Below are 27,969 nucleotides of genomic sequence, written 5' to 3'. Positions count from 1 at the left end.
CCTGGACAATCACAATCAGTCCCTGTCTGTACTGGCACAATGTGGGCTGACACGGGACGTGCCAAACCACTTGTATTTTTCCACACCGAGGAGGATTCCCAGCTGAGTGACTAGTTACCAGTTTCAGAGAGGAGATGTTCTTTGGGCTCTAGTCAGACAAGAAGGGCCTGCCTTGGTAACTCAGCTCAGCCTTGCTGCATGGCACATACCAAACCATATTACCCAATTTGAGTGCTGGAAGCAGAGCTTGCTCCAATAGCTAGGGGCTTTTTTACCAACCAACCATTCACAAGTAACGGCTTTCTGTTCCCTATCCTAGGAGTCCAGCAAGATGACTCCATTCCTAGTGCTCACCTGTTCCCAGACATCTCCAGATCCTCTCACCTTCACACCACCAAGCAGCATAAGCTATATTCTTTGTCTTTCTCCTAAGACCCATTCTGTTTTCCCAGTGACACTGACTGCTTTAGACAAGTTCTGGCCAGGGCCATGCACCATCACACCAGTTCTCTCTGCTGGAGACTCTGCCCCAAAGGATCTCAACATCCCCCCCACATGACAAGCAGCTCGAAGCCTCCCTTGAGGAGCTAGAAAATGCCAGATCCTCATCAGCACCCAAATGATGAGCTCTGGACTTCTGTTCACCTTAGTATTTTGTACTCCTCAGTCAGTTACAACTGGAGTTTGCCCAGTCCTCTGCACTGGACTGGATGTGTTCCTATGCTGCTGGAGCTAACCCATCAGCCCCAACCCTGTCACCACACATCCATCCAGTGCCAGACTTGGCACATAGAGTAAAGCACTCATGGCTTGTCCAGCACACTGGGTTCTCATGCCAGGCTTTCTAAAGAGAGTATTTTAGGCTTCAGAAACCCTTCTCTTCCAACTGCAGATTTATACTGTTGTTTATGAGATCCTGGATGTCTCTGTGCCCAATGCAGTGCCCAACAGAAACTATCATACAGATGTTTGTGATACTTGTTAAACCTGCAGCTACTGCAGGCATGTCAGAGGGACTCCCAGTAGCAAACCAGACAATGTGGAGAGAGAAAATAACTTCTTTTTGAACTCTTCTATTTGTTCTGCCTTTCTTATCAGAAAAATGCATTGTAAAAGGAAACAGGGACCAAAAACTCAGCAACCCGGTCCTGCCAAATACAGAGCAGAATCAGCCAAGGAAAGTTACCCTCCACACAATGTTGTGACCAGCTTCATTTTCCAGTGTCTTTAAATCCTGTTATGAGCACATCTTGGATGGCAAGGGCCAGTTCACTGTGCAGGCACTCTGTTCTTGGCTCCTGTGCCCATTTAAGGACAGGGATGAGGCAGTAGTCAGTCACAGAAAGGTTTATCAACAGAAACCTCAGCAGTGATGGATGATGCACTTCCACACCAAACAGGCAGGTAGAGTCAAAGTCCAACCCAGCCTCCATCTATAGTGTCCTTAATGAGGTCCAGCCAGCCTTGATAATCAGCTCCTCTGCATCCAGGTCCTACAGACCTTCTGCAGCAGCACCAGCATTTCTGGAAGAACCGGGCTCGCACTGTCCGTGGGACCCTCCAACCCAGACACACAGAACTGACACACAGGCAGCTCTGAATTTGCTGCTGTGGGTCAGCCACAGACCTGTCCCCTCTGGTACTCTGGTCTTTGTGCTTCCTAACGTGCTGAGTCCCACTGGAGTGTTTTCCATCACTGTTGCAGAGATTGGCTCTGCAGCTGGGTTTGATCAGCCACACTTGTCAGGGAATCTGCCTGTTCCAGCCATTGATATCCCAGCTCACATGCACCTTGGCCGAGGTAACAGGTGTCACCTCACTCTGTTACTGCAGAGCTGAGGTAGCACAGGGTCAATGACACCAGACCCCCCAGAATCTCCTGTGTGTCTCAGAGCTAAGCAGGGACAGCCCTGCCAGACACAGTCACAGTCCCGCTCTATGCACTGACAGCACAACTTGCTTCTGAGGTCAGCTCTGAAAAACTTCCTGCAGGTGTGTTCAACACAGCAGCCAGAAGTGCTGTTACAACTGCGACAGGATTTTAGATGGCAAGACAAGAAACTTTGGGTTTGGTCTGGTCACTGTTGCAGGTCATCTTGATACATGGAGCGCTTAGCAATGGCAGGGGCTTGGGAGCTTCACCTGAGCCTACATTTTAAACCAGCCTCCTGACTGTACAAGGTAAGAACACACACCTGAAGTTACCTCTGACACATGCTCTCCTGCCTGACTCACACATGGCTGCTGTCACTTATACACCTATTTCTATATTCTCAAACTGGCTCCATGCTGTGCATGACTGGATGGATGAAGGCTGAGGATGGCTACTAAGTGAGAAAGATCACAAAGACCACAAAGGAAAGTCAGATCACCAACAATAACAACGAATGTGTCTTTCTCAGGCACAAGAAGGTGACTACAAGGGGCAGATTACAAGACAGCCCCATGGGAATTGACAAGTCTGGTGGGCAATTAGCAGAGATGAATTTTAGCAAAAGGTTCAGCCAAATACGGTGTCTGAGCAGGACAGGTGATAGGAAGAAATGTGAAGCACAGCAGAAGGTAGGGCAAGCAACCTGTCTTTGTCAATCTGACAACAAAAGCATAAAAAGAGATAATGGGCATTCCTACAGGAACATGCTGTAGCCAGTCAGACTGCTCAAACCCTCAAGAACCTGCAAAAAGAGTTGGCCAGAGTAAGTGGACAGCCTGTGTGCCCACTGGTTGTTAGCAGTGCCAGCCAAGGAGGCAATGGTGGCATTCCTTCCTAGCTGTCCCTACAGCAGGTTTAGCAGAGCTGCCTGGGCATCCAGCCCCTGCTCTGGAACACTCCATGCTGTAGAGGACACTTCCCTCTTGTGCAGTGTCCATCTCACGGGTGCTTTTATTCTGCACTCAGAACTTCCTCCTTGCAGGCAGCAAAGGTCTCCTGTGCCACAGTCCTCCCCACAGCCCTGTCCTACAGCCCTGCCTCACCTCCTGCAGCAGCCACTGAGCTGTTTGGGCTCTTGTGAGCATGCTGCAAAGCACAACGGGACCCCCCTCCTCAGCAAAGAGCCCAGTGCCCTGGCTAACAGAAAGCAGGGGGAAACCAGGTGTCAGTGAAAGGATCAGCAACTGATCTCTAAGACTGTCCCAGGCTTGCTGTGCAACCCAGCAATGGGACTGTACCACCAGGGACCTAAAAATTATCAACTGAACCCAAGACCACCCTCTGCAGCTATGAAGGGGTGACCACAGAGCCAGGAGAGGTATGAGGCCACATTATTATCCCCTGCACTCATATGCCCCAGACACTTTCACTCCTGCAAAAGGGTACAAGGCTGCACAAACCCACAATGTTACAGTTTCCTTTCTCTGCACAGTCATGACAAAAGCTTTTTTATTAGGGAGTACAACGCCTAGAAAATAAGGAACTAGGAAGTTATTTGGCATAAAAAGAAGCATACAGCCATTAAGCAAGGAGTTAAACAGGAAGAAGTGTCATATTTATGCTGATCACAGAATAAAAGCTCCCTACAGCCCTCATATCTGTATCAGGGATTGCAAACAGCGTTTGCAAAATGTTTGCAACACTAGGACAGCAGAAGCAACAGGATTTTATTATTTTTGGCAGTTGAGTATCATTAGCTGAAGGAGCAAATAGATTCAGTGTATGAAAAGTTCACTACACCGTTCCCAGTGCAGGTAAAGCTCCCCATGTGCTTACACACATATGCACACATCCACACTTTCCTGCTTCCCAGCAGGAAACCAACCTCTGCTAGAACACTGCCCATGGTTCCCTCCTGAGAAAACACTGCTGGAGCAGAATCAGTGGTACTGACAATAGAGAGTTAATGTCACACAAAAACTGGAGAAGGCTACTCTCCAAAGAAATTAACGCAGAATCAAAATCATGGCATGGTTCTTGTGGAAAGAGACCTGCAGAGGTCACCTTGTCCAATACCCTTGGTTCCAGCAGGGACACCCAGAGCTGGTTGCCCAGGACCATGTCTAGATGGCTTTTGGGTGACTTCAAGAATGGAGACTCCATCACTGCCTTGGGCAACCTGTGCTTGTGCCACCACCACAATGACAATGCCTGGGGTCCAGAGGGACCATGTGGGGTCCAGCCTGGCCTCTGCTCCTGTCCCCGGGAGCGCTGAGACACCTGCAGAGCCCTCCCTGCCGCTGTCACACCCGCGATCCCCGGGGCCCGCTCTGCTCCGGGCTCAGCACCCGCAGCTCCCTCAGCCTTACCCCGGCACAGACGCTCCAGCCCTGCAGCATCACAGGCTGCTCGGCGGGCTGTCCCCAGCTTGTCCCTGTCCCTCGTGTCCTGGGGACACAGCGCTGGGCCAGAATTACAGGGTGGCTGCACTGAGCAGAGGGCCAGGACCTTCCCCTCCCTCCTCTGGCAAAGTTTTGCCTAATGCAGCCCAGGGCATCATCAGCTACTTCTAGGGCCAGGGCACACACTCCTGTCAGCGAGCCACAGAGGGACATGATCACACTGTGTCACATTTCTCATGAAGCAGCAGGTGGTATTTTTACAGTTAAAAGATTACTTAAGAGTTCTAAGTTGACGTGTTTGACCACATCCATTACATGGAAGCAGAAAGTAGAAGTAGGCAGAGCAGGAAAAACAACAGATAAAAAAGAGCTGTAAGATTAGTACCTGTCAATCCACGCTCTTAAACAGTGACTTAGGAGCTTATTGGCACTTCATCTGGAAGAATTCATGATACAAACAACTAACAAAGTGTTTGGAAGATATGCAATCTGCACCAATACCGAGTTCCACATTCTAGACCAGATGAATGAAGGTGTCACTTACCATGCAAACCCCTGCTTGGGGTATACCAATGCAATATTGCTATGAAAAAAGATACACATGTTCACATCACAGTGCAAGAATTACATGCAATCAGAAAAAACAAGAGCAGATATTGAATGAAATGCTACAGAATGAGCTATTCTGCAGGAACCATCTGCTCCCAGAGGACAGACGTGCACTAGAAAACAAGTCCTCAGAAACACGACTGTGAAGATGATCTTCTGTTGTGAGCAGCTCTGCTTAACAGAAGCAGGGACTGAACCAATATAAATGTACATTCTAAAATGCAATTAGGGCCCACAAGATCAAGAATTTCAAGTACAACTTTCCCAGATTTCAAACTCCACGTCGTTGATTATCATTGTTCCACAAGGTGCCAAAGGGACCTTGGGAGATTCAACCTACAGCAAAGCTCACCCTTGGAAGCAGGTGCCAGAGTGAGAACACTGCTTGGCCCACACAGCTCCAGGCCTAAACCACAAACCCGTCTAGGCTGGCAGGGACTTCTTGAGAAGACAGCTCACCCCTGCTCAGGCACGGGCAGCCACCACAGGCTGCCCTTGTTTGTTGGTGTTTAAGTGATCTTTTCAGAACTGGCACAAAGGAGCTTCCTAAACTGCTGAGGTTCACAAAGCCTTCAACCAAAGGGCCCTGGAAGGAAGAGACACCCACAACTGCTGTGCTAATATGAGAATGGGTGAATGAAGACCTGGGTGACTATAATTCACATCCCCATGCCCACTGGGAAAGTCAAATTAAAGCCGAGAAAAAAAACAGAGCTGAACAAAACTGAAACAGCAATGCCTTCAGTGCAACACAGAAATAACAGTGACCTCAGAAAATGGATGTTCCATAACCTGGAGCACTAAACAGAGACATTTAAACATTTTAAAATATCTTACTTAACTGAAAACAACAACCAGACTAGATGACCATAATTTCCTGGTGTTTTCCTGAATGAGGTCAATCACAGCAGCACACAGAGGGTACTCTGAGCTAGGGAAATAAGTACTAGGAGCAAAAGCTGCCTTTTAAACCTTCTGCAAAATAAAAATGAGATTATTACTATCACAGCATAGAAGGAGGAAAATCTTTGCCACAAGGCCACCAAGGTCACCAGTTCTTCCCACTAAATTGGACCTTAAAAATCCCACCACCCTCCCCCAGACACACACACTGAACACGTGGTCAGCAGGAGGCAGCTGGAATTCCAGCACAGACAGAACCCATGGACTGCCACTCACCCACGGCTGCTCCTCCTACTTTAACTCTGTGCTTACACAAAAACCCAGGGCAGGTCTCTGGAACTGTTTCTGCCACTCTAGTAAACACAGCAGCAGCTACAGCATTGTAGCATTACAATTACATCATTGTACCATTACCATTAAAATCAACCTCATGCTATTCAACTCAGTTTGTTCAACAGTTTCTCAAGAACAACCCAAATGAGAAGTGCCTTCACTTGGAGACAGGCTTTTACACCAAGAGTGTCACAGACAACACAGACCCATGGCAGTCAAACCTTTAAAAGAAAAACCAGCCCCCCCAAAAAAGTAGCCTGGAACCAACCTTGAACTTTCTTCTAGACAAAAAGTTCCACTCAAAACTATTTCCTTGCCCAATCTCATTCCCAGCAGCACCTGTAGTCACAGACAAACCTTATGAATATCTGCCTTAGTTTTGCCAAGTTTCTAAGGAAACAAAAATGTTTGGCTTGGTAAAGAATGTGCTTGACTCACATATAAAATTGTACAGTTAGAAAAGCTAAACTACATCAATTTGTGTTGCATTTTCCTAAATCAATGCTAACATGCCATTTTTATGGCAGATTTTTCTATGTCTGATGACTTAAATTATCCATTATTTTCCTTTTAAAACCACACCTGCCATAGTTGAAAAAATAAAAAAGCCATATCCAAGATATCCTACTAACCTCTTATTTCTGCATCACCTCAGGTGTCTGTTAAGAATGTGGAAACCAGCATGACATTTAAAGATCAGGCAACAAAATCCAAGGGAGTGAAGTGATGACTAAAATAAGATTAGTTATGAAAGCATGTCACTCACAGCCTCATTAGCTCAATGCTCAAGCAAAACAGGAGCCTTACACCCTAGATTGAGTGTTTTCAAACCCAAATCACTGTTCAAGATCTAAGGCTTAAACCATCCCCAGCTGTCATATCAACAGTACCTCCTGGTACAACAGACTGTCAGAACAAGTTCACAACCAGGAAAGCTCAATATTCCAAGGCCATCTGATGCTGTTCCAGCACAGGAGAGGTACCACAGCATCTCCTTATGCCTGCAGAGTGCTCCTTCAGGCTTCTCCTGTCCTTCTAGAACCAGGGCCTTTGGTACTGCTCACAGGGGTTTTGGAGGAGGGGCTGGCCAGCCCTCAGCCTTGCTGCTCTCACCGTGGCTGAGCCCAGGCTCAGCCAGGCTCCCATGCTGTGGGCTCGTTCCTGGGCCAGTGCTCTGCCACCCTGCAGCCATCCCCAGGGACACCTGCCCTCCTCAGGACTCCAGCCCTGACTACATCACCATCCCCCTGAGCTACACCAGATCCCAGACCAAGCTCTCCAGAAGCCTCTGCTCTGCTGGCAATGCAGAGTGGCACGACACATCCTCCTGCCAAACTGGAGAGCACAGAGCCCATCTGGTCAGGCCATTGCCCTTTCCACCACTTCAGCTGATGGTTGGTAGGTTCCCAACTCAGAAACAAACTCTAACCATCGAGAATAACCCTGATGGCAATAAATAAAATAAGTAATTATTTTAAATGTAAACATGTTGTTCTATGCAATAGGGTTACAAATTGCAGCACTCGTATCCTTCTCTGGCTCCCACCAGCCCAACTCCCCCTCCTCATATGCACAGATCTCCCCAAAACCAGAGATTTATCTAGGGAAACATCAATAGCCAAGCTTACTTCAATCCAGGGACTCATTTGGGGCAGGAGGGATCTGGCCATCAGGAGCCAGACACATTCACTGAAACATTCATCTTAAAACCAACACATCTAAGGAGTTCAAACTACAAGCAAGCAATTGGATAGCCAAGCACACAGTGGGGGCTAGTCCAGGGCTGGATCCCAGCCAAGGGCAGCAGAGCAGCAGCAGGGAAGAGCCTAACGGAGGTGGGAAGTTCAGCTGGGAAGAGCTCAGAACAAGGCATGGCTTGTTGACATGCAGGAGCTGGCATGCACAGGGCCCGTGGACTAGCACACGCTAAGAACATGGAGAGGGAGAAAACTAACAACCAGGAGACTTCACAAAGGGCAGTGCTCCCTCTCTGTAAGGCTCTGGCCAAGAGCACAAGGAACTGTTTGCATCCCAGCACAGAACATGAGCTCTCCAAGCAGGATGCACCTAAGCCAAACAGTTTTACACACAGCCTTATAGCAAGGGAACACTGTAAATACATCAGTGTGTATGTTTGTGTGTTACAAATATAGATACACACACATATATATATAAATATATATATACAGATACACACAGAGAAAAAATCATGTACATGACATAAGTGGAGTCACATCACAGGAGCGGAGAAGTTTGCTCACCATTAGCAAATATCCTATGAAAGACTGTTGTAACAGAGCAGCCCGTGAGCGGGAAGTAAAACGAGATAAAGTCAATGAGTTGGTGAACAGCAAAGCACTTACATCCATAGAGACAGCTGGGTCAGAGTCAGGGCACACAGGGACAGGACTGAGCACTGGGCCCTGCCTCCAGCCACCTCTTCAAAATAAATTTACCTAAGGAACATCAGGGCTTCTACCCAAGAACCAGACTGGGCAGGGGAGACAAGGCATCTCTCACCAAGCAGAAGATTATGGCTGACTCTGAGAAGAAGAAGTTGGAAATTCTGTTCTTCTGTGAGTGTCCTACAGTCCCAGCCACCCCACCCCTTCAGCAGAGAATTCCCTTTCTCTACATCCCAGTAGCTTCTGGCCACAGATCTCAGCAGGAGAACCCACACTTACACACCTGGCCACATGATGCCACAGCAGAGCTAACACCCCTGGGGTCCTGCCCCTGGAACTGAGTGCAGACTCTGAGCAGACATGACTAAAGACAGACTGAGTCTAAGGTCAGGTGTGGTGCAGCCAGGAGAGATGCACAGCAGCAATGCCTGGAGGCACAAGGGGAAATCTGCACTGCACTCCACGGAGCCTCCTCTGTGCTCCATCAAGGTCTAACTCAGCATATGCTGACACATGGCCATGTCTCAAGAGCACCAGAGGACACTGAGACCCTCCAGCTTGAGGCCTCCTTTCTGCTGGGGCACTCCAAGAGCTGCCCAAAAGGGTTTCTAATTCAAACATATCACTTCTTTCCACCTGTGAGCGGTTCTTACACTGCCAGTGGGAATTCCAGGAACAGCTCCCAGCAATGCCAACACGAGCAGGCAGCAGCACCAGGCACCCTGTGTGTACATGCTGCTCCTCCTGCACTCAGAGCAGCTGCAGCCCCAGGCACACACCTGGCAGCACATCCCCTTGCTGTACAGCACAGACACCCACGGAGGCACCACTGTGCTGCACGTGGGCTCTGTGAAGAGTACACAGGGCACAACTTGGACTTATCACAAGGAATGCTTTCATCTGACCACAGCTCCACAAAGCAGGTGGAACATTCCAGTCTCTGGGAATACCAGTGGCAAGTTTAAGAGCTATAAGTGGCATTCCTATCTTCATCACGAGTTCTCCAAAGCTCTCCACTCATTTGAAACATTCTCCTTAAATCTACAAACTCTGCACTTTATGGAACTGGAGAATAAAACATCAGCAAATGAATGGATTATGGATGCATTTAAGCATTATGCAAAATCTTTCCTCCTTCCCATTCCCTTTTTCTTCCACAGTTGACCCCCAGCACACAGATTTACATACTAAACAGAGAAACAGTGATCAGTGCAGCCAGTGCTCATGCTCCTGCCTCTGAGGGAGCAGCAAGGAGCAAAGGGCTGTCCCCAGCCCTGAACATGTGTCACAGGAACCACCATCAGATATTTCCAACGTGACGCTGCTCTCCTGGCACGCCCTCCCCCAGCAGACAGCAGGATGTCCTGCAGTACACACCAGCAGCTGCCTCAGCCAGCTTTTTGCCCCACATTCAGCAAGTATTCTCTTTGCCAAAGCCACAGGGAGAGGAACTTTGGGAGCAGCATCCAGCACAGTACTGGGGACACAAACAGCACCAAAGCACAGCTCACAGTGCACTGAATCCTTGTTCCCCATAAATCCATGGAAATTACTGTCCTGCTGCTTTTAAGTAAACAAGGAAGTGCTCAGATACCAGTCAGCTGTACAGAACAAGGGCAGGAAGCAGCAAACATGAGCCTGGCATTGTTAGTGACCCTGGAGCAACTGTTCCAGGCCCAAAATTCAAACCCAGCCCATGTGGCACTGCAAAGGCAGCAGTGCCAGGGAGAAAGGCTCAAGCTCCAACACAACCAGCAGTCCTGGGGATGTAGCTTTTCCTTTTCTGGTTGGGTGGGCATTGCAGGAATAGGAATACATCCTGCAATACTGCCAACTCTAATTCCAGCCTGCACTGGAGCCACAGCTTTCCCATCTGAAGGATTAATCTTTTGACCACAAGCCCACTTGCAATCACTTCCTTTTTTATTTAGGAAAGGACCAGAATCTTTTAGATAAATTACTTTACTTCTGAACGTGAGGTGAGCCAGGCAGCCCACGCCTGTGGAGCAGAGAGGTCTGCTCAGGAATAACTGCACATGAGCACTGCAGCTGCAGTCACATTCCAGCACATCCTGCAGCTGTAACAGCACAGACACCCACTTCTCCTAGCACGAGCACACACACGTCCCTCCTGCTGCACCTGACAGAAGCAAAGCTTTGTGAAACTGAAGGGAGCAAAGGTGTAACAGTGCTGAGGCCACTATTTGTACCCCACAGCTGAAGAGCCACCTCCCTACACAGCCTCTGAACAGCAGCCTGGAGCTGCATGCCCCGGGAACGGCAGGTCTGAGGACCTGCAGGATCTCCCTGTGGTGAAAGCCGTGGCTGCAATGCCAGCTCCATGGGTTTGGTTTTACAGACAGCGCTGGCTGCCCTGCAGAAAGAGGGCAGCTGCATGGTACTTTCAAACTAAACTAAAAAAGGGAATTTCTTGAGTACTCAAGTCTTCCCATCAGTCTGAACTGAGTGCCAGGGAGTTTGCCAGCATACAGCTACTATATGTACTCACTCTTGGAAATCTCTCCCACTTGGACAAAGTCAGGAAAACACAATAAAGTCTGTGTGACGACATGATGACATCAGCTTGTGTGAAGAACAAGTCCCCAAGTTTACAGGCAGGTCAGGAGCAGAGTGCTCCTTCTGCCATGATCCTGTCTCCCTGGTACAAGCACAAACCTGCTACCCCAGTTCTGGAACAAAACAACAACACAGGAGTTCTTTGATGGGAAGAAAAGCCACAGGTCTGCAGCTGATGGAGAGGCTATTCTGGATGACAGGTGATGCAGAGCATCTTTCCCTGTACACTGCCACATCAAAGCAGAATTCACACAGACAACAGCTCCAGGAAAGCAAAGACCTATTCCTCAGATCGAGAATACTTGCCGAAGTTGAACAACAGGTAGCAAAGCTGTCCCTTGAAAGGTCATGTCAAGGTGTGAAATAATGCATCCTGACAGCAGACAGATTTTTAGAGACATGGGAAGAGCAGGAAAAACCAGAGCATGCAAGGATGCTCTGCACTGCCAGGAACATCACTGCTTACTTAGGAAATAAACTGTTTTGGCACAGGCTGGCTGCTCCAGCAGGGCATGTGTGTGCCAAACAGGCCAAGGGCAGCTCAGCAGCCTGAGGGCAGGCCCATGGGATAATGGGATGCTGGACCAGCCACTCACTGCAGCCAGAGTCTGTCCACTTTATTATAAACGTGGGCTGCTACAAGCTGTGGCTTCATGGACACAGCTCCCCAGGCATCTCCCAAAGCTCCACAGTGCTGGGAGGAGAACTCTCTGTGTATTAACATGAAACTCTGCAGAGCAGATGAACCCACAGATGATGTGCTTACAAAACCTCCAAGTTTCAGCATCGTTTCCTGTATCATCCCCTTGAGACAAAAAGCTAAGGAAGAGGCTAAAAGGCAAACAGTACCCAGTATCAGTATTCCTGCACCTGACAAGGGTCCAACCACCAGTGAATTCTGCTCCCAGTCTCTGGCACATCTGATGTGGAGGTGGAGAAGCACATGTACACACATGCCTATCGTGCCAGGGAACCTGGAAAGGAGTAGATGCCTTTCTCTGTTTGGGCAGTCTGTCTGAAAAGGCAGGGGCACCCCCAGCAAGCATTACCTGACCCGATTTTGATCAGTCCGTTGTGCTGGATGAAGATGGTGTCACAAGTCAGGTTGCCATGGATGATGGGGGGATCACAGGAGTGGAGGTAGCTGGAGATGCAGAACAGAGCACTGGTCAAGGCCTTGAATTCCTCCCTTCACACCCTCCCACATCAAGAAACATCAGAAGAGAACAGGAGAGGAAAGGGCACATGCCAGGGATTTACAGCAGCCAGGAGATACAATTCAGTGACTGTACATCAGCCTCTAGCTGAGAACCAGGAACAGATAGGAATTGTCTCTAATGGATCTCCAGAACATGGCAGAGGGGAAGAGAAAGCTTTCTCCTATCAGTTCCCAAGAAACTCAGGGTACCAGAGGTAAAGACACGATTTCATCCAACCGAGTACGGCTGAATGGATTCTAAAAGGGTTACAATTTTATTTTTATACCAAAAATATCAGAGCCTTAGTCTGTCCCTACTCAAAGGGGAACAAAGAGGCACTTAATGCTATACACACATAACTGGGCATGTTTGTCAGCAGGCACAAATAAAGCTTTTCAGTGCTGGGTCCAGGTACACTCTGTTTTTGCATCTCACTCTGCTAGGTTTATGTTAGCAGCTAGCACAAATGAGGACAGTCAGCCCCCAGAAGCTTATTGGAACGCAAACTATTCACCAATAGCTGTAATTTAGCCAAGTGGCGCCTGAGTTTCCTCTATGGAGTGCAAGCCATGCTCTGTCATCCGGGCTATTGTTTCTCTAAGGTTCTAACTAGCTACTCACCAACTCTAGCTCAGGTGGAAAAGAGTTTTTAGAACCCAAACCACATTCTACTCAGCTGTATTGCACTAAGATGGCTGCAGAAGAGCTGCATCATCAAGAAATGTACACACACATCTAACAACACCATGCCTCAATATCCATGAATCCACTGTCTGTAACAGGCCTGCAGCCTGCCAACACTATGGAAGTTTTTCTCAGTCCTCTCACATGGAATTTTGCAACATTCCCCTGACCATGGAGAAACCTAGAGTATAAAGCTGGATACTCTGGAGAACTTCCTAATACTTAACTGTCATATCAGTCCCAATGGCTGGGATCTCAAGGTCAGTACCCCACGTACCTGAGAGCAGAGAGGATCTGGGTACACCACCGCTTCCATGCCTGCAGATACAAGAGGAAAAGGAGAAAAATCATCCACAAGGAGCTAATCTGTAGTTCTGTGATTCACAGCCCACTTGTAGGAAGCAATACATGCTTTTACTTAGTGCAGGTGTGAAGAACTAAGTACTTCTATGGTCAGCTTGTTTCTACATATTCCCATGGGTCCAGAAACACACCTGTCCTCCAGTCTCCTGTGTACAGACACTTTCCCCCCTTCCTGTGAGGGCCCCTGGAGAGAGCCATGCCTGTCACACCACACCTAAGAAGCTGCAGAGCTGCTGGCAGTAAAGCAACTAGCACAGAACTGCTGTCCCAGAGAACCTGCAGCTGAACTAGGTTACAGGGACACAGGGGAGCTGCAGCAATGTGTTATCACCAGTTCTCACTGGGATCCTCTGCTGAAAGGGCTTTCCAGGGGCTGATGGCTCTAAAGAGTTACGGTCACATGGAAAACAGGAGTTACCTTTTCATTCATAGTTTTGTGGTTTTTCTTTGTCTTCTTCAGGAACTGTTTCAAGCTCCCTGAAGACATGTACTCAGTGATGAAGATCACCTGTGGGGCAGCATGACAGTTACCCTCCACCTTGCTAATTACCTAACAATGAGAGCCCAACAGGCCTGATGGCTGCACTTACCCTGGCCTTGTTCTCTTTGACATCAGCCCAGTATTTGTGGAACTTCACAATGTTGAGATGATCCAGCTGAATTAAGTTGTCAAACACTGCTTTAACTTTTTCCTTAACATCAGAAAGACAAAAACATGTCATATCAGAGACCACACCAAACATCCTTCTTTCTTCTTGGGTCTTGGTCCCCTCAAACACTAATGTATATGTCAAGCCCCTGTGCTAAGAACAGGCAGGATCCCATTTTCTTCTGCAGTGCATCTCAGCAGAGTGTGGTTTGATTGCCAATTCTAAATGAACACAAGGGCTCATGGAAACAGCACAACAGTCTTCCAGGATATTTCCTATACAGGCCAGGCTTAAGCCAAATTTGCTACATTTGGACAGCACAGCATTCCAAACCCAGCCAGTAATCAACACAAGAAGTATCCATAATCCCACCCCAGGGCAAGGTATGCTTCTCACATCCTGGTGGGAGGCACATCAACTTACTTCCTGAAGCTTGAAGTTCTTCCGCTCAGAAAACTGAACTTCATTCCAGACAACTTCCACACCTTCCTCCGTATCCATGGCCAGGTAGGCACTGTCAATCCCCGGGACATTGCGCTGGTTAACCTGGAGGGAAGGGTGGAGAGACCTGTGAGCTCTAAGCCAGCAAGACCAGACCATTGCCATGCAGCACTCACTGGAAAATTATGAACTCTGCTCATTAACTTTTAATTAAATGAGAATTCCAGGACAGGATTTGCACATGTATTTTCAAGCAGGGCATATCCAAAACATGAGTCACAGCAGACCATGTGAGCAGCAAGTCCTGAGCACACTGGTGGGAAAACCTCGTGTGCACAAACGCTGTGTCGCAGCGAAGCTGCCTTCCGCCAACAATATATTACATTTCCATGGTTCAGGACACCTGTAGTTCATTCCACCACAAAAAAAAAACCACTCCAACAATACAAAAGGGATACAGAAATGTCTCAAGAACTCAGATACAACTTTGTGAAGGAATCCTCTGAAAGGTGAGGACACCTGAAACTCAATCAAAGCAGAGAGGAATAAGGGAAAAACTGAAGCTTCAGAGGTGGGAACCAACGACACAAGGGAAACCACTACAATAATTTCTTTAGTTAATTGTTGTAAACATTGACGCAGCACAAGTACATCCACACTGACTATTAAAGACTCAGATGAGCACTCAGAAAGCAGCAAGGTAAGGTGAGGGGATTGAGAGTTTGGAGCACAGCACGAGAATGGCAAGGGCTGTGGGAGGACATAAGGCTGAAAGAGCTGTAGAGATCAGAAGGGAACCCCGCTCCCAGCAGCAAAGTTTTCTATAACATTGCTCTTCTTCAGATATGTAGCAGCATTCAAAGATGAACATGGTCTCTTTCATCCAACATCCATGGCATTTACTGTAAAGCCTTTGCCAGGCAATTTCACAGGCACACAGCAGTCACAGTCACGGTGAATATCCCACTGCACCAGGCAACATGCAGTGACAGAACTGGATTCAAAGCACTTAGAGAGGACAGGAAGGTATAATTCACCTTTTAATTGTCAACCAGCAATCATTACTGTTCCCATCTGCTGACCACACACCAAGAATCACTTCACAGATTCATAGGACAACATGAGTTGGAAGGGACTCCCAAGGATCACTGAAGTCCAGTTTCTGGTCCTGCACGGGAAAACCCCAAGAATCCCACCCTGTGTCTAAGAGCACTGTCCCAACACTCCTTGAACTCAGACAGTGTTGGTGCTGAATACCAGGCTTGGCAGCTTTCAGCTGATCCAGCTTCCCCCCTGAGGTAACTGTTAACACAGATTTGCCTGGTAAATCCAGACTCATCTTCTACATCTATCACCTCCAAAACCTGACACCTCCAAAACATTTAAGAGCTCCTCCTTCTCATATTGTGTCACCTTCTCTTCCCTCACTAGGGACCCCATCAGCATCCTATTGCTGGAAACTTCTCACTTTATATAAGAGCTCCCTCAAAAATCCCTTCTCCCTTGGCAGCCACTTTCACATGATCAAATTTACCCAATTTCATCATTCCAGCTGAGTTACTCTACCCCATTCTACTCCTTCCATAGCCTGACAACACAGAGTGACAGGCCACCAATACAGGTGGGATTCTTTATGATCTCCCAAGGGACTCTAAACAGGCCCAATGGCATTTAATACTCTGACACTGCAGGGACAGAGGGTGCCAAGCACAGTAAAACCAGAGTAATACAGACTTCTCTGGCAACTCAGCAGTAAACGAGTGTGACACAACCAGCTAGCTGCAAGGCGTGGCACAGGCAGGAATAAGGGCTACAGACCATAATTACACAAGGAGAGCCTGAGCTACAGAGAACAGCTATGGAAAATCATCACAGGAGGTGACAGCCGAGTATGAACTACCCCACTTCCTGCCACTTGAGCTGCCTACATAACTGAGGGGTGAAAGGACTTAGATATGGTTTAGAAAGGCATTCATATTGATCCTAAAAACTTAAACTTATTGATACCAACAGGCCAGGCCTGCTTTGTTTCATCATTAAAGAAAGCTGAAGGAATAAAAATAATTAAGGATAGACATTTATTCCTTCAAATTTTAGAATAACATCTTAGGGATGACAGCAGCATAAAATCACCCAGTACCATTACTAAAGCTGAATGGCAAAAGGCTTTAACTTCAGGGCAGGTTAAAGAAGCCCAAGGCAGCAGAAAGGCAGATGTGTGTGAGCAGTGCAAGGACAGGGTAACAGCCACCACACTGACACCCAGTGCCCCTGCATCCCTTTGGATTCTCCTTCTTCATCCCAGTTGCTGCCTGTTCACAGAAACATCAAGATTGGAGAAGACATCTAAATGATGGAGTCCAGCAGTTAAAGGCCCTCTACTGAAAGGTGTCCAGCTTTACTGGATTGAGTAAGTCCTCAAGTACAAGCAGCTACTGAAAATCTGCCCCAGTAATGCAGCTGGGGCTGTGGACTTGTCACATCTCCCACTCGTGGCCAAGCTCCCCTAGCATAAATGATTTCCATGACTCATAGGCAATATCCCAGAACACCAGATATGACTCAGGACACCAAACCCCGCTGACATCACCAACAGCAATTCTGCTCCTCAGGAGATTCAATAGCTTGGGGAGAAGAGTAAAAGGGGAAAAATGCAGACAGACAGCTGAAAGGCAACAGCAGATTCCTCCTGCTTGCCAAACCCCTACCGCACATCCCTTCCCATGCTCAGCAAAGCACTGAGATAATTTATTACTCTGGTGTTTGTCCCAGACAGCTCCAGACTAGGCAGCTTCGACACTGAGGGAGGAAGTGACCTGAGCCCAGCTTAGCCTGAATTTCTGCAGCACAGCAGAGGAAGCAGCTCTGCACTGCAGAAGTACAAACACAGCTCTGAGTCCATGTAAGCAAAAGGTAAGGAAGCTCAACAAGGATTTCAAGTACTTAAAGCAGTATGGATGGAGTGGCACAATAGCTCTAAGGAAGTTAAATTTCCCTTTGGAAAGTTATTCCATTGTCTAATATATATTTTTTCTAAAGCTCTCAAACATCTGTGTACCTGTTGCTGAAAGAACACAGACTTTTGGAGAGACATTCTGTGGTTCACATGATCTGTCAATTAAACAAAGAATAAAAACAGCCTAAATCACAAGTCACAGCGATTATTTACAATCTAGGGATAAAAGGTATAAAAACTGGGAAAAAGTCCACAATAACTAGAGTATCAGTACAGAATGGACTTGCACATTGAAAAAGAGCTGGGGAGTGGCAGCACACCAGGCCACACCCTCACAAGAAGCCCCAGATCTGGTTCAGAGTAGCATGAGTATGTCACCCAGTTTCCTTGGCCATTTGTTTAAGCCAGAGAAAGGCGAAAGCTCTGCCCAACCACCTGGCAAATGGTTGGGACTAGAGATAAGAGACCCCCAGAGCCAGCAGCCCCCAGTTGAGGAACTCAATTTCTCTTTGAGCAGAGGGGAAACTAAAAGCAGCAATTTTACCAACAGAAAACAAAAAGAGCTCTCTGGGATCTGAGGCTAATCCAGAATGTAACACAATAAAGAATGCCAGGTCCACTGCAGGCAAAGAGAAAAGAAATCCAACAAAGCAAAGAAACAATCCTACTTCATGCTTTAATTAAACTGACACATTGGCCTTGGCAATTACAGTCATGGTAGTAAAATGCTGAAAGGCTTTAATTCAACAAGAAAATTAAAATAACCAGTGTAATTTAAGAGCAGCAAGGAAAGGAAGGTATTGATTATTACCATGGCTGTACAGACCACCTCATGCAGCAACTAAACTGTAAGGAAAAGACAATCTGACCATCAGCAATACAGTAATTGGTTCTTCCAGACATGCTGCAACAAGTAAAAGGATCAAACACATCAGCAGGAAGTTAGTCTGTTAACCCAATGCACACATCTAGACCATTTAAAGACAGAGTTAAAGGTCCTCTGTGTGTTGAAGTTCTCCCTTGCTCCTAACTTCAGTGCACCAGTTCAGGAGATGCTGTGCTGAAACCCAAGCCAAAGCTGACACATCCTTTAGGCACTAACAGTATGAGTCCCTGTCACCTGCCATGGGTCCTGACCTGCACAGCTGAGCCCTGCTGGGAGCCAGGACACCCTGCATGGAGCCCAGGCCCCTCCTGCCAGCCAGAGCTGCATCTGCTCTACAGGAAAGGGACAAGTTTTGAAGCCCTGCACAGTGTCACACTGCCTGTGTCACACCACCATTCTACAGGCTGTCACCCAGTAGTCATCCAGCCTCTCCAAATGCACTCTGACAATTCTGGCTAAACAACACACTGCAGGACAGACCTAACTACAAATTCCCGCCAGGAAACTCCCCAGGCAGTAGATCAGCAGTTTACAAAACCACAGAAGTCAGGATACTTTGAATAGAAACAGCACGTCTCTGGATACAGTCACTGAGATTGGAAAAGCAGTCTCAGATCATCGAGTCCAGCCACGCCCCCAGCACTGCCAAGGCCACCAGTAACCCATCCCACAAAGTGCCACATCCACACTGCTTTTAAATTCCTCTAGGGATGGGGACTGCACCCCTGCCCTGGGCAGCCTGTGCCAAGGCTGGACATATCTTTAAGGAAGGAGTTTTCCTTAATACCCAACCTGAACCTCCCGGGGTCCATCCTGAAGCCATTTCCACTTGTCCTGTCCCTGTTCACTGGAAGCAGAGACCAACCCTCACCTGGCTGCACCCTCCTGTCAGGGAGTTGTTGAGAGTGAGAAAGTCCCCTCTGAGCCTCCTTTTCTCCAGGCTGAGCCCCTTTCCCAGCTCCCTCAGCCTCTCCTGGTGCTTCAGCCCCTTCCCAGCTCCGTTCCCTTCTCTGGACACGCTCCAGCCCCTCGATATCTCTCTTGTTGGAAAGGGCCCAGAGCTGCCCCCAGGATTTGAGGTGCAGCCCCACCAGTGCCAAATATCCCAGGGGGAAAGAGGCATCATATTTAATGGACACCAGAAATGAATACAAATTGCCTAATGCAAGACCAAAGGGACGAGTGCTCAGTTTCACTTGGTGCTTCAAAACAAACAAGCAATCCAGTGGAGTCCAAGAGCTCAGTCATACTATGGAAGGAGGAAGAGGCAATGATTCTTCGTCCCTGACTCTCAAAGGGAAACAGAAACAGCACAGCAAAATAAATAAGGGAGTGTGGAAGAAACCCCAATATCTATAAATAAGCCCATTCAGACAGTCCATCAGGAAGGTTCCGGTAACTGCGCTGGGGCAGTAAGTTCAGATGAGTGCCAGCACTGTGAAACTCCAAGGAGAGAGTGAAAACCAGACAGGACAAACTCCATGGGAGCTACTCCCAGTCTGCTGTAGCCCATCCTGTTCTTCTGTGATACTTTCACTTGGCAGACAGACCTTCAAATCACTGCAGGTAACTTTGAACAACATCAATCACACAGGAGGGGTTGAAAGATCAGTGCACTGAACAGAAAATCCCATAAAAATTGGTGTACTGTGGAAGTACCAGTCTTGGAAACAATCCCCGAAGCCACACGAAACACTAATGAAAAGTGATTATTTAATGTTTTCTAATAATACTGGAGAAAGTGGGCAATGAGGTGAGCAAATATCACATTTTAAACAGGACGATGAACACCTGATCTTGACACACATCTATAAATGGCAAAGCTGACTGCCATAAGATGTCAGAAGTAAAAATGGCTGCAAGGTGAGATTATCAGTAATTCTGAAATGGAATAAGAGTATTTGGGTACACTATTCATGGGATGCTTGAGGGAACTTCCAAAAGTATGCAAAAAGAACAATCAAGACAAGTGTCAAACCAAGCCCTTAGCCTTGTCACCATCACCTGTACTGTCTTTTTGTTAAACTATTTTTCAAACTATTTTCCTATTTTCAAACTGTTTTCAAACTATTTTCAATGTGCTTCTCAATCTCTGTGCATGTGCACAGGCAAGCACTCACATCTACAAGCAACCTTCACACCAGACGAGCCAGAGAGTTGGGACAAGAGGTCTTGGGGTCGGATTTTTCAGAGACAGAGGGCCTGGGAGAAAGGTACTAGACACCTGAAATGGGATTTTTCCCGAGCACTGATAAAGAGAAACAGGATACAGCTTTCCTGTCACCCAAGTCACCATGGGGTGCTTGACGATTACCATGCTTTCATGGCTAGCCCATCTCTGGCTGTGCCTCTGTCTATCAGGGTTTGCCATGCAGCCTCCCTGCAGGCAGGATCTGGAGTCAGAGCCAGCACACAGCCTCTCCCCTCTGCTGGCCCAGCAGGAAGCCTCTCCCCAAGCCCAAGCTCCACCAAAGCTGTGGCAGCTGTCAGGATACCACGATGGCTGCCTGGGCTTCCCAAGACAGAGGGCTGACGAGGGACGGCTTTGGTGCTGCTGCAGACCATGGCATTTTTAGAACAGCTCTGTAAGGAATGCAGCGAGAACTCCATCCCTCGGCTGCAGACAGTCCAGCGCCTCCAGCCTCCCAGGAGCTCTGGAGAGCAGCAGCCAGCCACCCCTGCTCCAGCCACTGTTGCAAGGAGTGAGTGCCAGCTCTCGGTCACAGCCTGTGAGCAAGGACACAACGGGGTTGTGACAAAAGCTCAACCCCCTCTGCACCCTGAGGTGCCCCTCAGCTCATTCTGGCACATCCCAACAGATCATTTCTTTCAGGAAGCCCCCGCATGAGCCAATAAAAATGTTAAAAGGCTTCAAATACTCCCTTCTTCTTAATACCTTCCCTGTGGTCAAGGAATGCTATAAAAACTACAGCATGGCATTTCTTTTCTCCACCAACTGGAAAAAAAAAACAGATCCATTGTCAAAGTCTGTCAGGGAGCTGGCAGCCCTCTAAGTGCCAGCTTGCTTGGAGGACTGGTGCTTATCTTTTACTACCTCAGCAAGTTTCTTTCCAGTCACAACAGAGGCTGAGAAAAATCAGCCTCCAGAATCCCAGAATCCAAACACTCAGTCTGTTAGCATTTTTTTCTCCAAGAATCCTGCACTCTGTCCCCTTGAAGAAATGTAAATCCAGAGGTACAAAAGTCACCAACTGCTTTCAAATGAAGAATTATTCAAGCAACTGAGACTCCCCCTAGAAGTGAGAAGACAACAAAGAGATAAAGATGCAGCAGACCTAGTGTTTCACTTCCTGTCTCTCTGAGTTCAGGTCCTCATGAATCACAGCTCTTTTCTTAACACTGGATAGTTCCAGCATAGATCGAGAGCATCTGTAAGCCTGAGCACTGAAATCCAACTGTAACATCTAGTCATCAATACCTGAGGCGTGCCAATCCAAAAGGCAGACAGATCTTCCACAGAAAAAAGAGAACCAAACTAATGGCAGTGTGCTGCCTAAATGAATTTCTGAACTTCCAGTATCCAATGAAGAACAGCAAGATTGGACTCAAATGCACAGGTGCACACTGTCTCAAACTCTGCTCCCTGAGTTCTGCTCCTGACCTGACACCCAGGGGCACAGGGAACTCCACCCATCATGCTGTCATAGTCTACACCACTGTAAGGGAAGCTGTGATGGGCTGCTGCTTTCAGCTGAGGGTGAAAAACCCCAGACAGAAAACCAAGAATTATTCAACATGGCAACCATTGCATGCACATCCACACTGACACATGAGGCATGTGCCCAGAGATAAGGCAGAAATGAACGTCTTGATCTCAGCAGTCACTGAAGTGGGGCAGAACACAGAAAGTGCAGCAGGGAAAGTCCAGCAGCTGATCCACAAATGAGTCAGTAACACATGAGCCACAGAGCAACAATCAGCCACAAGGTCACCAATGGCTATCAAAAACTGAAACGTCACCTTCAGCCACCCCAAAAATCCCCCTCAACACTTCAGAATCCGTGGGACATGTGCCCAACCCCTGTGCCTGCCGTCGGTGCAAGACAGCACGGGACAAGTTTCTGGATGACGGACAGGACACGAGCAGGGCTGCAAGAACAGCACAATGTTCTCCCACTGCTCTTGAGCAGCCTGACATATTCTCTGGGAAAAGGTAAAGGTATTTTAGCAGAGATCAGTGCTCATTCTCCCATTTTCTCCTCTTCTGCTCTAAGTGCCAGGCTGAAGAGCACAGCAGCACTGGATGAGAGCAGCACTACCCTGAGCAGGCTGTGCCTCGTGACAAGCCAACAGAACAGGCAGCCAGGCCCAGGCCTGTTGGGCCTCTGCCCTCTTCACCCTGACAGACACAACCCGAAAAGGGGACTTGCTTGTGCCCACACACACAACACGGATTCCTTCTCTCTAAAGTACACCACAAAGATGTCAACAAAGTACTTCTTATAAAGCCTTGGCTTACACAGTCACACAGTGTTCTCCTCCCCAGAGGACGTACAGAAAGAAACTTGGTCACAGACAGCCATCACACACAGCCATCACACACAGCAAACCCAAGGACATCGCCATCTAGGAGGGGCTGAGCCTCTCCTACTCACACGAGCTTGCCAAGCCAAACACCAAAACGCTGGGCTGAAAATAAAGATTCTGCTGCAGCAGTGCACAACTCTTCCTACACTTATGTGTCATCCATGTAGCTTCCAGCAGGGACAGCAGGCACCAAGCTCTCAGTTTCAGGTTCACCACTAGCCAGCTTCAGGAGGCTAAACCTGACCTGCTAATGTGGTGCTGCAATCCTGCTCCATTAGGAAGTTTCTATTCCTAGGAGGCACAGCAGATAATTCTCAAGATACTTGGAGAACCCAAGAAAAGTAAGTTATGCATGCATGCTGCCTGCAAGAAGGAAATGGAAATGTCCTGTAACAGCAGGGCAGCAGAAACAGAGGGGTTGGTTTTTCAGGGAGAGCAAGCAGAAGAGAGCCAGGCGAACACAGGCTGGGAGACCCCACCAGCCCTGTGACCACCCCACCCTCATGCTGTGGGGCCTTGCCCTGTGCTTCAGCCATGGGACAAGATACTCTGTGAAGCCTCACCTGTGTGCTGGTCAGGAGAGCAAACAGGGATGTGGGCACAAATCCAAAGCCAGATTGAGCTCTGGGAAGAAAGCAGCACGGTCTACAACACTGCAGGAACCACAGGTACTTCTCCATGTCCCACAAAAAATGGAATTTGGGGAACATAAGAATTTTCTATCTTGTTAAAAAGGGTTCCTAGTTAAAATGTCACAGAAGCATTTGATTTTAATAAAACTACTCTGAACTTTTGCAGGAATTACACTCTTTGCACTACAGAAGCTCCCTGTTTGTAGGAAGAATTACAATCAATGAACTCAACACTCAATCCTTTTTTACATCTGAAATTTAAGCAGGAATAGAATAGAGAATACAGAACAGCCAGCTGGAAGGGATCTCCACAAATTTCCTGATTCCACTGTTCAACCCAATCAGGGCTGGCCCATGTCACAGCATGTTGGGCATTGTCCAAATGCCTCAAACACAGACAAGCCTGGGGGACCAACCTCCTCTCCAGGAAGCCTGGGGCAGGTGTGACCCTTCTCCGTAGGGAAATGCTCCCTCTTGTCCAGCCTGAGCCTCCCCAGATGAATCTTGGAGCTGTTCCCTGGTGTCCTGGCCCTGGGTCCCAGGGAGAAGACCTATAGAAGACCTCTCATTAACATTTGGTTCTGCTGTGTGTAACAGCCCCAGGACGGGGTTCTGTGCCGTCCCATCCTGCTCCCGCCCGGAGGTTTGCCATCGATGCCAGGGCACACGCTCGCTCCAGCCGAGATGCTGCGAGCAGCACCCGGGTCCCTTTGGTCCCTTTCGGCAGGGCTGCGCTCCACGCGCTCCTCTCCCCGCTCAGCCTTGCTCCCAACAGCGTTTCCCCGTGTGAACCAAGGGATTTTCGTCAGTGGATGCGGTCCAGCTCCGTTCGGCGGCCCGCCCGGGTCGGCGCTGCCCGGGGTCCCCTCCCCGAGCCCGGCGCAGCCCCGAGGGTGTGGCCGCCTCGGGGCGTGGCCAGAGCGGGCCGCAGCCAATGGAAGCCGCCGGCGGTGATGTAACGCTCCGCGCCGCCTGCCATTGGTTGGCGAGGCGGCCTCGCGGGCCCCGCCCTGCCCCGCCCCGCGGTGCCCCGGGACCGGCCCCGGTTCTTGTCCCGGTCCCGGTTCCGGACGGGCCGCGGGGCGCTAGGGAGGGCCTGAGGCCGCTTTCCCCGAACCGGGTGCAGGCAGCCAGGGCGTGCGGGGACGGCACGGCCAGCGCAGGCCGTCCTGCCCCCCGCGACCGCTCCGGGACCGGGGGCGCGGGCACCGTCCCGCCGAAAGCTGCTCGTTTCGGTAAGCAGGCACCGACATCCCCGGCTCACAGCCAGCCCGCCCCTCCCTGCTCGCGGGTCCTGCCTGCACTGTCTGCACAGCTCCACCTCTGCTGCAACGAGTGCATCACTCAGGGATGGTAAAACAATCTCTTTGGTTGAAAAAAAGTGAGGCCATTACATTTCAAAACCTACACCGCAGCAAGCAGGAAAGAATGTCACACAAAGGAAGCACCAGAGCACAGGCAGAACACACTGTCTCAGCCATGTGTGCCCACCCAATCCTCTCCAGCTTATCACGTCTCATTGTTTCCACAGTGCCACCTCATCCCACATCCAACAGATACTTCCATAATAAAAGATCGGGATTGCATCACTGGGGAAAGGTCGGCAAATGCCTTTTCCACAGAGTAACACCATCTCCCTGAAAGTGGTAGTGAGCAAGAACCTGCTAACACACTGCACAGATAGGAACAACCAGTGTAGACTAAGCTGTCACACCTCCCCGGGAAAAAGGGCACTCTGCTCTGGGACACTCACCAAAGCTGTTAGAGCAAATAAATTTCAGGTTAGGACGTCTGCAGTGCGAGAGTTTACTCTGGAGAGCAGATCAGCCCAAATGATTCTGACAGCAAAGAGAGAGTCTGATGTCATGCAGTTCAGGGAACAAAAGCCTCTCCACAAGCTGGGGGCTAACTGAGACACAAACTCACATGTGAAATCTAGAGATACAGCAGGATTTCACTGCAGGGTCAGCTGCAGCTGAGGCTGTCCCCAGTCAGACACAAGTCTGTGCAGCCTTGCTGAGTGAAGGCTCGCCCAGATCACTCAACAATAAGGTGTTCTGTGGCCCCGATGCCCATCCCTCAGCCTGTGGTAGTAGAGCAGAGCTCTGACCTCCACAGTGGCAACCTGAAGCCATAAGACAATCATTTAGCCACACCAAAATTTCAGTTAATTTAATTTGTCTGCTGAGGGAGGACTGAAATCCAAAGAAAACGCTAGAGCCTCCCAAATCTTACTTGTCGTGTAGGAGAGCACAGAAAACTCTGTGTCTCTTTGTGTCAAAATGATCAGTACTAAATAAAACGCACTAAAAAGACAACACAAACAGACCAGCTTTGTTCTCCAGCATGTGCCCCTTCAGTGCAGAGCAAGAGATAAAGCATCTCAGGTGTGGAATAGATTGTGCAGGACACAGCCAGACATTCACACTTCTTTTAAAAAGGGAAAAAGGAAACTTTTTTTCTAGTGTTAAAGCTACATTTGTAACCAATCTGCAGAGCCACAGCAGAAAAGGCACATTCTGACCACACCATGCCAGCATTTGGCTCACATTAAACCAAACCATGACAGCTCTCAGCAAGCAGAGGTGAAGAACTGCAGGGAATCCCTGACATTACTCTGACCTCCAAATTTACATCAGAACAAATGACTCTCTCACCACCACTGGGGTTTGCACTGCCCTTTTTGCAGTGGTGAACAAAGCAGACAAACCCCTGTGCTCAGCCCCTGAGCTGGCTGAGAAGAGCCCCATCAGCACTTGTGCCGCAGCAATGGAGCAGCACGTTGTCTGGCTGCCAGCACCTGCCAGGGCTGCACAGCCTGTCCAGCCAGGGGAGAGGCACTGCGCCAGCACAGAGCACAAACCAGTTTGTGCAGACAGCCCCCAGGAAGAAAAACAGAGCCCAGCAACGAGTGGAAAAAAGGATAGGTCCCAAACGCCACGATCTAATCCCCTCGTGCCTTTACCCAGCACACTGCCAGCACACGCACTGAGGGTGGGTACGGGCAGGACAGGCCAAGGAACAAGCCTGAGTGAGCTGACTGTGCCGTATCCTGACTGCAGACGACAAAGCAAAGCGAGCATTCAGAGCCGAGGAGCCCGGGTAACTGGCTCAAGTGACTGGCCACCTCGGCAGCAGGTACCATCCATTCCCCAGAGAACACCAAGAACTGCCCAGTCACTGTTCTTCACCGCTCCCAGAGAGAAAGATCTGTGGAACGCGATGCACACCGGGAGAGCCGGAGCCACTCCCTACTCCACAGCAGCAACAGCTGGCCGTCACAGCGGCCTGCGGCAGGGCAGACATCACTGGCTGCGCTCCAGCCCGAACGCTCCGGGCCGAGGAACGGCAGCCCTGAGGCAGGAGATGGGCGACCCATCTCCCCGCCTGCCGGGAGCGCGACGGACCCCCACTGCGGGGCCTAACTGTCCCGGGAACAGGTGGCAGGAAGACCGGGGACTGGGGGGGAGGCGGGACAAGCGCCCGCCCGGGCCCCGCCCGGGCTCCCCCGCAGTCCAGCTCCGGGAACCGGCTCCCGGCACTGACCTCCTCGCGCCGCTTCTGCCAGCGGCCGCACGGCGACTCCTCCAGGATCTCGGACTCGTCCTCGCTCTCCTCCTCCTCCTCCTCTGGGGGCGCCGCGGAAGTCACCGGCGCAGACACCGAGGTCATCCCCGGGCCAGACGAGGCGGGCTCCGGCTTGGGGTCGGAGCCGCTGCTGGGCACCTGCTTGGACTCGCCCTCCGACATGCTGCGGTCGCACACCCTGCGGGAGAGGCGCGGTCCGTGAGGCGCGGTGGGGCGCCAGGCCAGGCCGGGCCCACCGGGCCGGACCGGGCCGCGCCCGCCGGCTCTGTCAGCCGGGACCGCGTCCCGGGCCTGCCAGTGGGGCCCGACCTAGCCGGTCCCGGAGCGAGGCGGGGGGCGAGGGGTGGGAGCCACGCACTTACCGGGCCCGCAGCACCTCCCGGTCCCGAGCACGTCCCCGCCGCAACCGCCGCGCTGCGTAACGCGCCGTGCGGGGCGGGGCCTCTGCCGCGGCCAATCAGCGCCGCGAGCGGCGCGTCAGCACCCGCCAATGGCCGGCGGGCGGGGCTCCGCGGTGCGGTACTCGACAGGGGGCGCCCTGCGCGAAGGTCCGTGAAGGAGCGTGAATGGGGCGGGGCAGCCCCGTGCAGTAGCCAATGAGATAGCGAGACGGGGCCCGCAGGGTCGCTGATTGGCCGGTGGGCGTGACTCAGCCTATATAAGGTGCTGTGTGCGCAAGGGCCCCTCATACAGAGGGGCAGGGCGATAATTCTGGGAGTTGTGAGCGTGCGCGCCTTTATCTGTACGAGCGGCCGCCCGCGGCACCGGCTGGCGGCGGCATCGCCGGTCCCAAGTCCGCTGTTCCCCTGGAGGAGCCTCAGGGCAGGTCGAAGCCACCCGCGGGCCGCGTAGGTAGTCCCGGGGCGGAGCGGGCCGCGGTGCCGCTCTAGCCGCGCCTCTATGGTCGGCGCTTCCGGCCG

General features: G+C 50.0%; 1 protein-coding gene across 2 annotated transcripts in view; it reads right to left on the bottom strand.

Moving 5' to 3' along the window:
• The window catches only part of NRBP1 (nuclear receptor binding protein 1), a 34,413-nt gene extending 6,644 nt beyond the window's left edge, over window positions 1–27,769 (bottom strand). Inside the window, exons 1-8 of one of the 2 annotated variants that reach the window (XM_053939817.1) lie at window positions 27,412–27,769; window positions 27,008–27,227; window positions 14,422–14,544; window positions 13,939–14,040; window positions 13,767–13,856; window positions 13,263–13,303; window positions 12,152–12,246; window positions 8,382–8,405 (exon numbers count right to left, since the gene is read on the bottom strand). In XM_053939817.1, the coding sequence (XP_053795792.1) occupies window positions 8,382–8,405; window positions 12,152–12,246; window positions 13,263–13,303; window positions 13,767–13,856; window positions 13,939–14,040; window positions 14,422–14,544; window positions 27,008–27,211 (679 nt within the window). In that variant the 5' untranslated portion in view covers window positions 27,212–27,227; window positions 27,412–27,769. The remainder of the gene's footprint in view (window positions 1–8,381; window positions 8,406–12,151; window positions 12,247–13,262; window positions 13,304–13,766; window positions 13,857–13,938; window positions 14,041–14,421; window positions 14,545–27,007; window positions 27,228–27,411) is intronic. The other variant, XM_053939818.1, reaches the window with a different exon arrangement.
• Between the last annotated feature and the right edge of the window lie 200 nt (window positions 27,770–27,969).

Source organism: Vidua chalybeata, chromosome 3, assembly GCF_026979565.1.
Source record: "Vidua chalybeata isolate OUT-0048 chromosome 3, bVidCha1 merged haplotype, whole genome shotgun sequence".
Taxonomy (NCBI): Eukaryota; Metazoa; Chordata; class Aves; order Passeriformes; family Viduidae; genus Vidua; species Vidua chalybeata.
The sequence above is the reverse complement of the archived record's forward strand: the minus strand, read 5'-3'. Positions and strand labels throughout refer to the sequence as shown.